Source organism: Amphiprion ocellaris, chromosome 13 (genome assembly GCF_022539595.1).
Source record: "Amphiprion ocellaris isolate individual 3 ecotype Okinawa chromosome 13, ASM2253959v1, whole genome shotgun sequence".
Lineage (NCBI taxonomy): Eukaryota > Metazoa > Chordata > Actinopteri > Pomacentridae > Amphiprion > Amphiprion ocellaris.
In genome coordinates this window covers 7,653,960-7,670,814 of record NC_072778.1, presented here as the reverse complement: position 1 = coordinate 7,670,814, position 16,855 = coordinate 7,653,960, and the positions used below count along the sequence as shown (strand labels likewise).

The window sequence follows — 16,855 nt, the reverse complement described above, 5'->3', positions numbered from 1 at the left end:
GTCGAATTAACCTTTAGAGATTGTAACAGGTATATGTTTTTACTGGTCTAATTATATCTGGACCCCTGAGATATATTTTAGGATCCTTAAGGAAGCCTCACCCCTCTACCGCATACTACTGTTTTAGATGGCTAAAAAAAGCATCTGACAAAAACACTGTACCATCAAAGTTAAGTAATCACTGGAGTACTGACAATGAGACACATTGCAAAAAAAATCACGCCACAATTTTATCAACAGTGTAAGTATTTTGAGTGGGTTTTCTCTTTCAAGCTAAATCATGATGTCAGAGTATAACCTATAATCACACACTTTGACAAAAGCGTCTGGCTTTTAGGTTCCCTATGTGATGACCTTATTAGTAATACTCGCTATCATGTTAAGTTCACTAACATGGTACTTTCACTGAGATCTTTCTTGCTTTCTAGAGTTGATACTTTTAAAATGGAGAATTAATTCTCAAGCCAAATCCTGTTTTTTTTTTTTCTTTTTACTGTAGATCTCAGGTCTTTAGTGGTCTATCAACTATGTGCTCATTTTCTTTTTCTGCTTTTTAAAAACCCACAGTAGCTATGGATACATTTTAAACTACAGAACAAGTGAATGTGTTCAAAAGCTATTTTTTATTTTGTATTGCTTGTTATGGAAGTTGACTGAGAAATATGCTGAAGTCTATCTCTAATGCATCGGGCACACCAATCCAGTTTTCCCACCCACCTCAGCTTCATGTTTACAGGTACATTTACAGCTGCTGTCAGCAGAGTAATGGCAAAAAATTAGACAATCCATTATTGGGACAAGTGAGCGCTGTCAATCAAATAGTAGAAAAAAGAAGCATGCTTTATGGTTTACATAGTTGAAGGTGTTGATGTACTCTGTGAAAATGTCCATCTTAACATTAACATTTTAGATTTTAGGTGTCTTATTATTGTATTCATGCATCATAAGTTAGCCTATAACAATTCCAGAATTCCAATTGTAAGGATTTACAATAATAAGTCATTGAATCAAGTAAAAACTGTCAATGAGGTGAAATGTGTAACCATGATTTTGAGAAAGTGCTAACATTTTCAAACTATCTGATCATTAGCATCAACTGATTAGCATTGGAAACTAGTCAAAATATTTCACCTCGTGTACCTTAATCCCATTTTTTTTAATAAATTTATTATAAATGTTTATATACTTTAACTTATATCGCCTTCACATTAGAAACTAACTGATGCTGAGAAAAGTAGTCGCCCAGGAATTCCTATTCTTAAGTAGAATTTGAATTGGCCACACAACCACAATTCAAGCTAGTTATCCATTTGTTGTAGCTAGTAAACTAGGTAACCTCATATTTATATAACCTATTTCACATTAAATGACTTTTTTTTTTAATTCATCACACTGATATTACAAGTTAGCTTTATCTCATAAATCCAAGAGAGCAAGTTTGAATTAGTTTTGGCAAATTTCTGTCCACTCAGATACCTATCTGGCAACTTAGCTACATGTAGCTGCAGCTAGTACATTAGATGACCCCTCTGTTTTACAAAAGCCCAAAGCAGCCTACGAAAACGCGATGTAAGGGTTCACAGTACTAAAAATGTGGTTTTATGTATGTATCAAGAAATAATTGTCAATGAGGTGAAATAAGTAAAAAATAACTGAGTGTGATTTTGAGTAAACAACATTTTAAGTAACTAGCTAGTTTAGCTATTTGATCCACTACTGTTGGGATCAACTAATTGGCATTAGACACTGGTCAAAATATCTCCAATCTTGCATCATATTCACATGTTATTATTTGCATTTCTTAACCAAAATCACTTTTACACTAGAAACACAGTCAACACGTTTTTGTTTGTCTCATTTCCTCATTTCTTATTAAGATGGACATTTTTTAAGTAATTGTGTGCTCACTTTGACAAGACTATCATTGGTTTTCTTGTCTGCTAGAGTCTGGATGTGACCCGTCTTGGGAGAAAAAAAAATGTATTTTACTAAGTGCTTAAACTAGATATCGTGTATCCAAACCCTGAACGGATCAGATACAATGGTAACTGGTTTGAACTGTGATGCTCCAAAGTTGGGCATCGATGGAGCTACAGAAGAGGAACTTTTTATGTGGTGGTGAAAGAGAGTGTACAAATTGTGAATAAACTTTGAAATTCAAGTTATTATTTCACTGTCATTCTTTTAGGAATTCTGTGGCTTGAATCAGCATGCACTTTTTGGGTAATATGTTCTTATTGTGGTTAAATATTTTGGTTCAATACAAAATAGAGAAGAATTTAAGGGTTTTCATATTTGTTGTAAAGCCAAAAAACAAACAGCATACCTCACAGGCATTAAGCAAAACAGGAAAACTACATATTAAAGCATTATAAATGAAAAGAGAGTGTCACTAAAAGCTTGCTCATAATATCTCGAGAGCTTGACATAACACTGCACATTCTTATGTGGTGCTGCCACAGCTGGCCCCCACCCATTGGTTGCGTTACTGGTCAGCTATTTCAATAAGAGATGATCATCTTTTTCTATAAGCTTCGTTCTGAGGTTTGTTTCAGGCACCAAACAGTATGTGAAAAAACATCACTAGGAAAACCACATGCCATCTCATTGCTACTTCTAAACAGGCTTGTATAGAAACCGATGAGAACAAAACTACTCAAAAACAGAAGTGGCGGTTCAGTGAAAATCCTTTTTTTTTTTTTTTTTTTAAATTATGTTTACTTTCACATCAAATGCTGGGTAGAAGAGGATATTTCAGAGATTTTCACAAGTTGTCCTTGCATGTTACTGTATTTACAATCCATAATAGCTTTATGGCCAGAGCCATACAATAATAACATCAGATGGCATTGAAATGTGGACTTTAAGGTGCTTTCCAGAAAAATATTCAAAGTTTAAAATGCGTAATAGGTCATGAGGAAAGTTCATTTGGTGAAAACAGCAAAGAAATACCTTTATTTATTCATGGAATTCAATATACACAATGCTACTAGATCTTTAATGTCTTATTTTAATTATCTTATTTTGATTATATTTTTGTTTGCCATTATTAGCTATTTTATTAAGGCACCTGTGTTGGGAGAAGCTACACATTATTGCACTTCCAGGGCAAAATTAACTTGTACTAAACAGAATGTTACACACAACGGTGAGCAGCCTATAATGCAATTATAGAGGGAGATAGCTCAGACAAAGTGCACTGGTGAACATGCTGCAATCTTTTGGGAATAGGGAAAGTAAAGGTGGGGGAGTGAACATTTTAATAGAAACTATGATAAAATAACTGGGAGGAATAAACATGAAACTTACAACCTATGAATATGTTGGCTATCTTAAAGAACTGCTTTAAATGTACATTTCATCTGTAATGTCTTGTGATATAAGTACTCCCCTTCCTCGCCACACTATCAGACCCGCTTTGTCTCATATCAGCACTTCTTGTTCTTTCTTAATTTGCACAGCAATTACTCCCTGCTCTAAACCCTGGCCTTGGTCTACCATGTGTGAGTGACTTTTACTCACGTTTCTCTGTGTCTGTGGATTCTGGCTGTGTTTATGTTTGGAGGGAAATTATAGGTTGCGCTGCACATTTATGAGTTCCAACTACCTTTTAAAGCAAGCAAGAACTTGAAAGCATTAGGATGTTTGCGAACATAATATTCTCAGACATGCCACATTTCTTTTTAATTGAAATGTACTTGAAAATTGTCACAGACTATTATGACTGGCATGATTGCATAAAGCCTGTGGCAACAAAAATGCGTCCAACTGTTTTATAGAAATGGTTCTATGAGGTGCATTTAACATAACTGGGCTCTTCAGGAATTTCTTCATGTGTAACTGTTAGAATTTTTTTACCTAACACCTGTAAACATGGGCATCAATGTCAACATCTCAGCTGGTTAGAGACGTGGCTTTCTTTCTCCTGACAGTTGTAACTGATGTGGCAGTACGCTTTCTCCTCCCATGCAGCCAGTTTCTTTTAGTCTGCTTTTTTTTGGAACCTGAATTCCCTCTTCGTCTGCTTGGCCAATAAATAGCAGGAGGGACCCTCAGCCCAAGCAGTCACAATCTCCTCCTCTTAAACTCAGCATCCATCTGACACCATGTGGTCCCAGGCTGTAGCTTTGCTGCTTGCCTGCTGCTTCTGGCCCGCTGAGGCTCAGAGTGACGGCAGGAGACAAAGCATCTGGGATGATCCCATCAGATTCAGCACCAAGGCTAAGGACGTGTGCACTATGAGCGTCACTGGTCATGGGGAATACACAAAGTTGAGGCTGTCATGCCAGAGCAACAGGCGTTCCTACTGGTGTGAGTATGTGGGCAAGCCTCAAACTTGCCGCACTTACAACAAAAATCCTCGGCACTATTTCGTCCAGATGATGTGGAACCTGAGAAAACTCCACAATGCCTGCCAGGCACCGAGAGAGATCAAACCTCATATGTGCAGGAAAGCAACCGATGAATCTCAGATGGTCTTTTCATCTGCTTCCTTCCCTCGACCATTGGGGACAAGACCAGCAATGCAGCCTGCAAGACCTCAACCTCCACTTGCGCCTACAAGGCCTGACTCAGCAAGGCAAGCTGCCACAAAGACCATCCGGGTGCCACAAAGAGTAAAGACCACACAAAGAGCGAGTCCACAACCAACAACACCTCCAGTTGAGAGCACTGGTAAGAGGGTGGCTCGACGGTACTGCTGGAGGTCACTGCAAGGCATCTGCTCCTTTGTCGTTGGGTTGTTTAGGAATTAACCAGAAAGGTGAGCAGCAAAATGCAGCCTTTTTAATAACACACAACACTATGTTGTTTTATGACTAATCTAAGAACACTGTGGTGGAATGTCAGCATTTAATTGTACGTGCCTTGGGCATATATTTGCAAAATTCTAACTTTTTTTCTCTTTTATTAATGATGCACATAATTTTCAACTGTACATGTACTTCTTTCTCTATTATATTCGCAGATTTACAATTCTGATGAAGATAACTTCTGATGTCTGATTAAAGCAGCCCTTGGAGGGAAATTCCGGACCAGCAGTTTTTTAGTCTTAGGCAGAAGAACTCCAGCGCCCTCTTCAGGGGAAGCAGTGGTACTGCAGTGACTTTCAAAAACACCGTTTTGACTCAATCTTACATCTTCGACCGAGATCCAGTCTAGAAGAGCTTCAATACCTTGATTAATGTTTTGCATGAACAACCTGTACAAAATGGTAATCCTTTTCCTTGTGATAAGATATGTATTTATGTTTGTTTACTTGTATACAGTCTACTTGCGTCGCTTCATACTGAATATTACATTGTTGGAAGAGATCAGTTTTTATTTTAGACTAAAAGGAAGGGGATACTATACTGGTATATTTGATGGAATATCAAAAATGTGAAAATGTTTTATTAAATATATAAATATGATTTTCAATCCCTGTGAAGATCATTTTATTTCACCAATAATTTCCAAATAAAAAACAGTCCTACAATAAAAATGTACATTTATTTCAGATAAATATTTTAAAAAGGTCCTCTGTGCTATAATAATGTCTTATCATCATAAAATGCTGTACGGTATTTTTAAACTAAGAATCCCCTGCTATACCATATTTGACATATTGGGAGTTCAGTGCTTCAGGCTTTGAGTTTTCCGACTTCAATCATTCATTGATTTTTCTCCTGCACGGACACCTGGCTCCTTTGGAGATATTTCAAGTCATTTTATCTTTGGCACACACAGATGGAGTAGTGACAGTCTTAAAAGACTAAAATAAAGAGCTTAAACTATTCTAAAGCAGGTGGGACTTCTTACAGCAAGCAGCACAATCTGTCAGAACAGATTACTTTTCTTCCTGATAACTCAACATGAGTCTAGACAGTGTTTATGATTTCTCAAACTCCAAAAAATGCAAGCTTAAAGCCTCTGCTTTTGGTAGTTTAAGTTTTGACTCTAACTGAACAAGTGTAAGAATACGTTGCAGTATAGCTGATAAACATCAATACATTTGTGAAGTAGCAGGTTATTTAACTTCCTTGCCAGGTAAATAAGGTAGTTTGCTGGTTTTGGTATTACATTTTCCAAGAACATTTTATTTCTACACATGTCATCATTTACATGCCTCTTTCTTTGCATGATTGCAACTGATGATATATGTACCAGGCTCAAAATATCCTTAATCTATCCCTGCCACTGGTTGGCTAGTCTGAGCTCAAGAAACTTTATAAGCCCTTCAGTCATGCTATGCGTGTGTGAGTGTGTGTGTTTGAAGGGGAAGGCTGATTACGCAGCAGCAAGCTGCAAACTGCAGGTAAAGGCGACTCTGAGCTCTCATGTGTCAGGACTGCAAACCGAAATTTCTCTGAAAATTTGAGGTAAGTAAAGTCTCCAGTGTTTGATCTGCTGCCGAACTGGTTTAGTGTAGTGTTTGGACATGTGGTGTGTGTGTGTGTATGTATGTGTAGTGGTTAATATAATAAATTTGCCTTCATGCTCCAATACTGTGTATCATGTACAGTACCTTTCTGATTAAATAACACGATATTCTGGTTCAATATGTTTAATATTGGTATGGGAACTTGCATTGCTGAGTGTCCGTATTCTTAGTGAAGTTATATCATTTCATTTTTTTGTCTATTTTTAAATCAGCAATTAAAACCATGTTTACCACTGCCTTTAGATAAATCAAATTTCATTTATAGCAGCACACGATAAAACATACAATCAAAATCCTATTTATAAGTGAGCTTTTATATCACCTGCTGCATCTTTCATATCCTTTCTTAATGTCTTTTTACAGCTTCACTTTTCCTTGAAGGTACTATAGAGAAAAACCTTGCTGTGCTTTTTTGTGCCATAGCCTCTCTATCAAGCCAAGAATATCTCCACAACTACGAGTTTGCTGTAATATTTAGATGTAAAGGGGGATGTGTCTTTCTGCAAAGACAAACATAAAGGGCTTGAGATCGATAATTAAATCTGAATGTATCTTTGGCAGGGTGTGCTCTGCTGGTTTCATGGCTTTCCTTACCAATGTCACCATCCTTCTGGTCCTGGCTTGTATTTCCCATCAGCTGATGGTGGGCAGCTGTCAAAAGAGCCGTGGACGTAGGGGACGAGATGTGGACAGAGGTCAACACAAGGATAGGTCAGGGCTAAAGGTGAACCGCCAACCCAAATCCGCCTCTGTCCGGCCCATTAAAGGCAAGCTGGTCACCAGAGACAAGTCAGAGTGCACCTGGGCTGCAACAGGTGAGGACCTCTTCATCCTCGGCGTCACCTGCAAGAAAGAGGACACTAGCTTCAGCTGCGAGTATGCTGCCACACCGACTGTTTGTCCAGAATATGCCTCCAATGTTAAACTTTACTGGAAGCAGATTGCCAGGGCACTGAGGAAGCAAAAGAATCTGTGTCAGGACAGCAGCGCTTTGGTCAGGGCAGGCATGTGCAGACGAGCTGCCACAGATGCTCATTTCAGACTCCGTGTTGCACAGAAAAAGAAGACTGCCTCACCTTATGTTCCACCCAGAACTGTTAAATCTTGTCAGCCTGGTAACAGCAAGTTGGCAAAAGAATACTGCAATGATGCCTGGTCCAGTTTTTGCACCTTCTTTTTTACTATGGTGCAGGATTATGATTGCTGAGGCAGAAAAAAAAGCAAACGAAACTGAATTAAATTTGTCTCTGTATGTAGGCCTATCAACACTTATCCAGTTATAGACTCTTTATAAACGCTTGCTGCTGAGCAGAAAGATTTTCACAGAACAGTCTGATTTAGAGTGCACACTTTCATATTGTTAACAGTGGTGTTACCTCTTAATAAATACTTTTTCTAGCCATTTTTTAATGTTGCTCTCTGATTTGTCAATTCGAGAATTTTTCTGTGGTGATAACTTGGTATTTATGTCACATAAATATAGACATAAACACAGTTACTATGTTACTGAGACATAAACATAGAAAACTGAGACATAAACATAGAATAAAACATATTGTTCCCTCTTACAAATACATACACAGTTAAAGCACAGCCTGTGCCCACCCCATTTCTGTCTCTCTAGAGCTTATTACTTTCCGTAATTTCACTTAAAGACATTTGTTTTCCATCACAGTCATACTGAAATTACCTCTCCTCCTCAATTTAAAAAGTCTACTTAAACAAAAGTACCCCGTCTGTCCTTAAACTGTGTAATTTATGTCAAACCCATTTTCTGTCATTGCCAAATGTGCACAGCCCTGCTGAAGGCATTTGCTGGGAGATTAGACGTTTGAGCATGTTGGGTATTGACACAGTAATTTAACCAGAGGGAGTGTGATTTCTAGAAGCCTTAGCCTGCATACTTTGGCACTGACAAGCCTCTGAATCCACGCTCTCAGTGTGAAACAACGAAAACTTCACATGTTCATCTTGCATAATTAAAGCCAAAGGGCACCAGGGTCCAAATAGATCAGATAGCAAAAACATCAGGCAGGTTCAACTTAAGATTTCAACATTGCGTTTGGCATTTAGACCATTATCGGTAGAACTTCCCACACTTCAGCTTTAGAGTCCCATTGATCTTTAAAATAGCATCTGTTTTGACAAAATCTACCTATCTTGTTTATGTTATCAATCTGTCACTGTTCTTACAGCACAGTATTCACTAATACTGTCTCAGGATATATCAAAAGTTAAATTGCTGATGTGTTAATAAGCTGCATACAGTAATCAATAAAAAACAGTGTAATCTCTGTTTTCTTATTGTCAAAATAGAATTTTACTGTCAGATTTGCTTGTAAACTTGTAAACAGGCTGTTGCCTTCAAATTTTGAGTTGGAAAATTTGGAAAATAAATACCTAAAAAACAAGAGTCGAGGTATCCAACAGAAAAAGTCCATCCTGTAACACTTATTCTTTGCTTACGTGAGCTGTTGATGATGCCCCTTTCAGAGTTTCAGGATGCACATGTGTAGTTTTACCTATTCTTGCTTTTCTTGAGGTTAACCGGCCACCTTGGTAATTTATCGATCACACCTAAAGCATTAGCAGTACAATCTGTCAATACTGACATTTACCAGTCACACACAGCTCTTTAACAGGCTGCTACAACTTTCTTACAGGAGAGCAGCTCAAACAGACCAAAACAAAGCAACATTAAAACATGCTGCAATTTTAGAAAGGGGGCTGACTCTTCTTTTTCCTGATGATTTAATCTTCACCTGTTGCTGTAGCGTAATTCAGCACACACAGCTGAAATCCATCAAGTTCAGATTCGAGGAAGGTTGCGTTCTGGAATTTGTAGGAAATGTGTTATCTGTAGAAGAGAAAGACCCGAAGTAATGTGGCTCCAGGAAAAAGCAAATTAGAGGGCAGTCGCAAAGTCACTGCAAGAATGTGGCGAATATAGAAGTGTATTTAAGGAGGAGTTTTCCTTCAAGCAAGATTTTAAAACACCAGCTGCTGAAAACACAAGACTTTAATTCTAAAGGGCAGCTTGACACTCTGAGAGCGTGTATACGCTCAACAAAAACAGTTTCCACAAAAACCTTACAAGAACACCTGCCCACTCTTATTTTAACAACTCTGAGAATAATTTGATTAAATAGCTTAAAGACCAACATCAGTGCTTATAACTCAGGGAATGGGTTCTATATTGGAATCAACATATGGAAGCAAACAATATTACTGAGGACACATTAAAGAGGTTTAGAGCTAAACAAGTGTTACATTTTAATAAGCAATCACTGTTCTGACCAACATGTCTGTTCTAAACCAGATCCATTTCAGAAAGCAGAAGACCCCCAATTGTTCTTATTCTGTGCTTTTCCAGCAGTGACTGCGTCCAATGAAAATACACAAATTGAATTACTCTCCAACCGTTTTCTCAATATCTCATTGAATAAACAATAAGAGATCACACATATATAGTGCTGCTGTTGCACATTTTGCATAAAAGCGGCCACTTGAGACTGAATTTTTTGCGATGTTAGTAATAAGTATTTTATCTTTTCAGTGGCATCTTAGAAGCACAGAATGCAGTTAGTTAAATATCTCAATCCTCAAAAGACTGTTGTCGATGTGTAGCAATTATTAGAAATGAAGATGAATATGTGACATACAAATGGATTATGGACTGCAACATAATGGTCTTCACGCAAATATGGCTAAACAACGGGATATGCGATAGTGCCATTGAGCTAGTAGGATGCTATATGCTTAGAGCAGACAGGACAACAGAGGACTCCAGTAAGACCAGAGGTGGGAGTCTGTGCATTTATATAAACAAAGCCTGTTGCATGGACACTGTGGTAATCAAAAGGCACTTGGAACTTCTCATGCTTAGATGTAGACCTATCTATCTTCCCAGAGAGTTCACTGCTACTGTTGTGGCTGCCATGTATGTCCTCCTGGATGCTAATGCTGAGCCTGTAATGAATGAACTGAATGCTGCCATTAGCAAACTCCAGAACAAACACTCACATGCAGCCTTTGTTGTTGCAGGAGACTTTAACCACTCCAGCTTGAAGACTGTACTCCCAAACTTTAACCAATATGCCTCCTAGCCAACAAGAAAAGACAAGACTCTGGACCATGTTTTCACAAACGTACCTGAGGCATACAGAGCCATCCCCATCCCCACCTGGGACAGTCGGTCCATGTGTTTTTGTTTCTACTCCCCGGGTACTCACTACTCATCAAACGTGTGAAATCAGCAGTGAGAACAGTTAAGATGCGGCCAGAGGGAGTCGACTCCACACTACAGCACCAATTTCAACAAAATGATTGGAGTATATTTGCTGCTCAAGCCACTGTGGATTCTTACACATACATAGATACTTTAGCCAAGTCAGTTCTCGGCCACATCAACACCAGCATCAACAGTGTCACCACCCTCAAACAAAAGCTTCCAGGTCAGAAGCCCTGAATGAATAAAGAGGTCCGCCTACCGCTGAAGACACGCAACGTTGTTTTCAGACCAGGTGACTCGCTGGCCGACTAGTTCTTCTAGAGCCAACCTGGAGAGGGGCACCAAGAGGGCAAAGCTCAAGCATAAGCTGGTGGTGAAAACTGTCCAAAGCAGGGGTGGGCAATTAATTTTCATACGGGGACACATGAGAAACTTTGACGGTTGTTAAGGGCCGGACCAGTACACATAAAAGCTCTGCTCAACATATATCTCAATAAAAACAGCAAATGAAATAATACAATGATGTACAATGCCCAACTCTTGAATCTCTGCTCTCAGATCCCAAACTCGTTTAAGCACCTTGCCCAGGCTGAGCCATCTGACAGCTGTCTGGTAACCAAGGTCACCATGTTCACTCTCACTCCTCCAAAAAGACAACAAACTGTCTGTAATTCAATGCTCTTGCCCTGATGAAGTTAACTACTTTAGCTACAACATCAGTCACGTGGTTGATTTTTAGCACTGACTTACACAGCACCTCCTGATGTATAATACAATGCAAAAATATCAGTTTTTATTCTGGGTTTATTTCAGTCAGTATCTTGCATCCGTTTCAAAAGTCCAACATTTTTCCCTGTCAAATTTGGACAGCCATCAGTAGTAACACCAACCAAATTCTTCCATTTTACACCCAGCTTGTTCATGCATGTATTTACCTCAGCCAACAAATCACTCCCCGTCATGGTCCCTTTCGTTGGCTGCACAGCTGCCAGCTCCTCCGTCATCTCAAAGGTTTTTTGTTAGTCCACGTACAAACATGAGTAACTGGGCTGTGTCACGGACATCACAGCTCTCGTCCAGAGCCAAGGAGAAAACGTCAAAATCGTCCACTTTGTTGTGCAGCTGAAACTCCAGATTTTCGGCGATGCTCTCCGCCCGCCTCGTTACGGTTCGCCTCCAAAGGGCCACATTAACGAACGCTCCTTTCTTCTCCGGGTATATAAACGCTGCAGAGTCCACCAGACTTTCTTTTATAAACTCTCCATCAGAGAATGGCTTACTGCTTTTGGCGATTTTGTAGGATATTAGAAAACTCGTCTTGACTGCTGCATCCTTTGATGTGAGCTTTGGTAAAACAAAGTCATTGCTGCTTTAGCAGTTTAGCTAGCAAACCTTCAGATATCCTCGCCCGCTCTGCATCAGTCAAATGTTTGTACTTCTCCGCCATGTTTGGTCTCTAATGTCGATTCAGATTATAATCCTTGAGCACTGCGATCTGTTCGCCACAAACCAGCCCACAGCTTTACCTCTGACTTCAGTGAAGAAATACTTGGAAGTCCGTGCCTTGTTAAAAACTCTGCATTCGGAATCAATCTTTCTTTTTTTTTTGCCGTTAGCTGACCAACAAACCAATCAGCGCATAAACCTTAAGTACGGAAAGCACGCGCGAAAAAACGGTAACTTAGCAGATCTTTCAAAATAAAAACAGTGCAGGCGTATTGCTTGCATGTATTGTGATGATATGTATTTGCATTGACTTTTAGTATTTTCCAATGACCTCATACGGGCCAGTCAGGGTCATCCGGCGGGCCGGATGTGGCCCTAGGATGCCCAGGTCTGGTCCAAAGCATCACCGGTAATCCACTCCCTCCCCTCTTCAAGATTGTGCATCACAAGTGGTGCTTGCAGAGAACACACAACATCATCAGGGACATCTTCCACCCTGGACACAGGCTGTTTGCCCTCCTCCCCTCTGTGCATATACTGTATATATGCTTCATCTTATATCCTCTAGGTTGTTTACACTGTTTATAGTGTTCATACTGCTAATACTGTATATCTATTGCATGTATCTCAGACCAATAATACTGTTTATACTTTTCATACAGTTAATATAGTTTATTCTATCTATACTATTTACACTGTTTATACTGGGCATACAACTATTTATCTCTACTTGTAGATTTAGATAATCTATTGTATATTGTACCTATATAGCACTCTGTTCATACTGTTAATTCTGTTTACACTGTAAATACCATATTCTAAATAATCCATTTTACCGCTGCTTTCGCACTTTTGGTTAGATACTTAAACTGCATTTCATTGTCTTACTTCTTGTACTCTTTGCAATGACAAGAAAGTTAAATCTAATTTAATATTCTCAGAAATAATAACAAATAAAAGAATTTTGTTTTTCGGCAATGATGTTGTACTTCAAATCAGTAGTAAAAATATTTTATTACAACTTTAAATGGGAGTCAATAAAAGTGCCTATCATCAGTAGGCCTCCACTTTGATTACATTTTGCACATGTTCACAGCCTGTTGGCCTTTTTAAAGCTGCAATGATGATGGTTTTATATTTCCAATGGTTCAAAGGATGAAACAAGTAACAAATCCTAAGAAAACTACCTAATTCTGTAGCTATACAGAACAAAAAACTTTGCATAAGAAATGTTTTCATTAGAGGGGAATTTATACCGCTAGGACTGTATAAATTATTAATTATTTGTAAGACTAGATGGGAGTGGCTCTTAGTTTGGTAGGAGGGCAGTCTATCACCTGATTTCTCCTGTTGCTAAAACGGTTTCAAATTTGTCTGCTAAGCAGTCTTCATCAGGATCGCAGTTGGCTATTCTTCCACCAAAGCACCAGAGCCAGAGGTTCTGAGTGAACCCTGGATAGTGTGGCCTTACAGGTGGTCTGACTGTATGCAGTTCCTGATTGGCTGAGAGGTGTGAGCCTTGTTCAAACTGAAAGGAAGGCAAAACACACTCCTGCACTACTGACACTAAGGAGATTTGGCACAGTGTGTATGTGTGCGTATCCAGCTTACATACTCATATGAATGCCGTTGTGTGTGCATGTGAATAAGCGTTTGGTTTATAAAGCGCTTTACTCAGTGGAGCCAAGATTACAAAGAACTAAAGGGAATTAATGAAACTCAACAAAAATCACATTGTTACCATGAAATCAAACTGATAAGGTGTTGGTGGTCGATCTGGACAAGGCAAAAGAAAATCAACATTCACTGGACTGCAGCATAAACTGGTCCATCACATTTTCATGATTAGAGATGACAAAAGTACAGTTTCCCCACATGTTTGAAGTGATAAAGTTACATAACCACACCACACAGTGCAAAAACAATACTACTTCTTCCTTTAGTTTTTTACTTGAGAATGACATGTGATACTGGAGACTTGTTTACAGCATCTTCCTGCAGTGGAAATGAGCATCTGTACAACTGATTTATGACAGTCTGGACTTTCAGCCACCGGCCACAGGGGAGCTGACTCATGCTTACTGACTGTATCGATCACCAGGTATAGTTTGCTCTGTGGCTAACGCAGCAGATATCTTAGACACTCCAACTTGAAGTTAAAAAAAAAAAAACCTGACAGAAGTATATTTTTTGCACTGTGTGCTTGTTTTCCCTCCTCTCAGTATACAAAACGTAAGCATGTTGTGTTTTCAGTAGGTTTCACTAAACATCCTAAACTTGACATGTTCCTGACTAATATTTTCATTTAAAAATTTCATTTGTTAAATCAGGACAGTTTTCAGCTTTAAAACTCAAACAATAAATTAAGTCTCTTTCAGACATGGATGTCTTTCCTTTAATCTGACAGCAAATGAACATTTCCGCTCCATGTCTGAATGAACACATAAGTGGCACACTATTAGCTGTATGAGGTGATTTGGCGAAGGCTTTTTCCTCCAAAAACATCCCTGAGAGCACAAAGTGCACAGCTTGCTGCTCAGTCACAAAACACTTTTTGTTCACTTTGTTCTACATTTCTAAAAGTATTATAAATTGAAATGTGTATACAAATGAAAGTGCACTGCAATGACAACAGACAGGTCAGATTAATGGCACTCACCAACAGTGAATGAGTTCCAGCTCTAGACAAAATGCTTTCTTCATTTGAATTAAATACCTGCTGCATCAGAGAGCAGTAAGACTAAATTAAAGCAGAAAAGTCAAAAATGTTAAAATTGAGCAGGAGGAAGAAAGTGAAGAATCTGATACGAAATTTTGTAGGAGAGGACCCCTCACCCCCGACTTTATGCGTCCCCCACAATGTTTAAATAAAACCTATGCAGGCCATTTGCCACTGGTGCGTACATACCGATAATATAAACAGACTGAAATATCTTCGATTTTTGTTACTAATTAGTTTACTTAAAACTCCAAAATTGTATAGGAAATGGTGGCTTCACGTGTCTATCGTATTGCCTCACCTGCTGGTCCATCTCTGCACAGCTGTGTTCGCCTGAACTGCCTCCATCAACTCATCCGCAGCTGGAAAGCGGTTTCTGATACAGCTACCGTTGCGTTCGTGAGCTAACAAGCTAGCTAGCTAAGATTGGTATATTTTATAGCATATGTATGGGGCAAAATTACTCACACGTGACAAGGCTGTTGTTCGAAAGCAAACGTGGGTATTTTTAAGTACGTGGAATAAGTGTGGTCAAACTATTCGTCGTTATTCTTTCCCACAACTTCGAAAACCCCAATCGAAGCTTCCAGAACTTCGAGGATAGCGGCTTTGGATGCTACGACGTCACGTAACAAGGATCAGAGGGCAAAGTTTGCGCCACTCTTTTTTCTTTGTTTATTATTGCTGTTTGTTTGTTTGTCTGTTCTCTGTGTAGCGATAATACAAAAAATGAAAACATAACTATAAAAAAAAAAAAAGTTTTTCTCCTCCAGATATACAGCTCAGCCTGAGACGCAAATGCTTGTTGCCAGGGCAACTCTAGCCCGGCATTGCGCATGTCCGTGATGCTGACGTTCCCACTGCCCTTCTGCTTTTCTGTCTCTCTCTTGTGCTTGATTTAACCCCTAAAAACTCCTTAGCATGTTGTGTTTTCCAGCATATTAATAACACTATTTAGAAATGCTAAGAAGGTTAAAAACAAATAGATTTCTCCTTAGAGAGGGTCTTAAAGTGATGAAATCTTACTAAAGTTGGTATTTAACAACATATTTATATGCAAAACAGTATCGCATCTCAAACTAAATAATAAATGACATTAACTGCAATGAAAAGCCCCTTTGCTGAGTGATTTAAATTACAGAGTGATGGTAACAATCAATCTGTCATTGTGCAATGAACTGGAGTGAACAGACGTCTGCAGGGAGAGCAGGAGCCTGTAAGGAAAAACATGCCAACACATGAAAAGCACTTTTCTAGTCGAAGCTTCAGGTGGTTTCTGAGCGCATAATGCAACGTCTGGCAGGCAGGCATTTGTAAGAATGTATGGAGGGTTTCTGAACCGCATGATCACATAGGCTCATTTTTTGACATGCATGGCTGCACGTGGTCATTAGGATGACTTTATTAATCCCAACACAAATCCTCATTTGCATAACTGTGTGAAGGCATTAGGTAAACAAGCTTGCTGCTCAAACTCCCTCACAGATCCTCCTGCCCTGGGTTTAGTTGTTAATAACCATCACACTGACACAGTGCATGCATCACACTGAAACAGAAAACAGAAAACGTTTCAAGTGAAGGAATAGTATTTAATCGTAAACATAGTGAAAATGAAGTTTTTGAAACTGCAAATTTGACAATAATGGTGTTTCTCTGCAGTCTCAGTGGTCCAGTGCAGCGACAGTGTGTTCACTTGAAACTTTGCTGCCCTCCTGTGGTCCAGCTCCTGCAGAGTCTGGAGCCATTTCTCATCTACTGACATAAGGACCCAATTTGTTTGACATCTGGCCCCTTCATGCAGAAAGACCTGGAGGCAATAAATGTCTTTATATGAGTCAACAAATGTCTAATAGCGTCCCATTACTTATTGATCCCTGACAGCCGCATTTCAATTCAAGGCTAGATCAGCATCTCATTTGTAATTAATGAGAGCAGCAGGCTTGTCGACATAAGATCTTTAATAATTTAGCAGCAGTATTGTATTTTCTAAGTCACACTTAACACATGCTGTGAGCACTGTTCACAAATAAGGTAAACA

At 39.0% G+C, this 16,855-nt stretch overlaps 2 protein-coding genes across 2 annotated transcripts; both read left to right on the top strand.

The window, feature by feature from the left end:
* The first annotated feature begins 4,053 nt into the window (after positions 1 to 4,053).
* fgfbp2a (fibroblast growth factor binding protein 2a) lies at positions 4,054 to 5,418 on the top strand. Its single transcript, XM_023284811.3, has 2 exons — positions 4,054 to 4,762; positions 4,967 to 5,418. Exon 1 carries the CDS (start codon positions 4,107 to 4,109, stop codon positions 4,752 to 4,754), a length of 648 nt encoding a protein of 215 aa, XP_023140579.1. The 5' UTR covers positions 4,054 to 4,106; the 3' UTR covers positions 4,755 to 4,762; positions 4,967 to 5,418.
* Positions 5,419 to 6,201: 783 nt separating this feature from the next.
* On the top strand, positions 6,202 to 7,823 carry fgfbp1a (fibroblast growth factor binding protein 1a). Its single transcript, XM_023284812.3, has 2 exons — positions 6,202 to 6,359; positions 6,983 to 7,823. The coding sequence occupies exon 2, from the start codon at positions 7,002 to 7,004 to the stop codon at positions 7,626 to 7,628; it is 627 nt and encodes a 208-aa protein (XP_023140580.3). The 5' UTR covers positions 6,202 to 6,359; positions 6,983 to 7,001; the 3' UTR covers positions 7,629 to 7,823.
* The last annotated feature ends 9,032 nt before the right edge of the window (positions 7,824 to 16,855 follow it).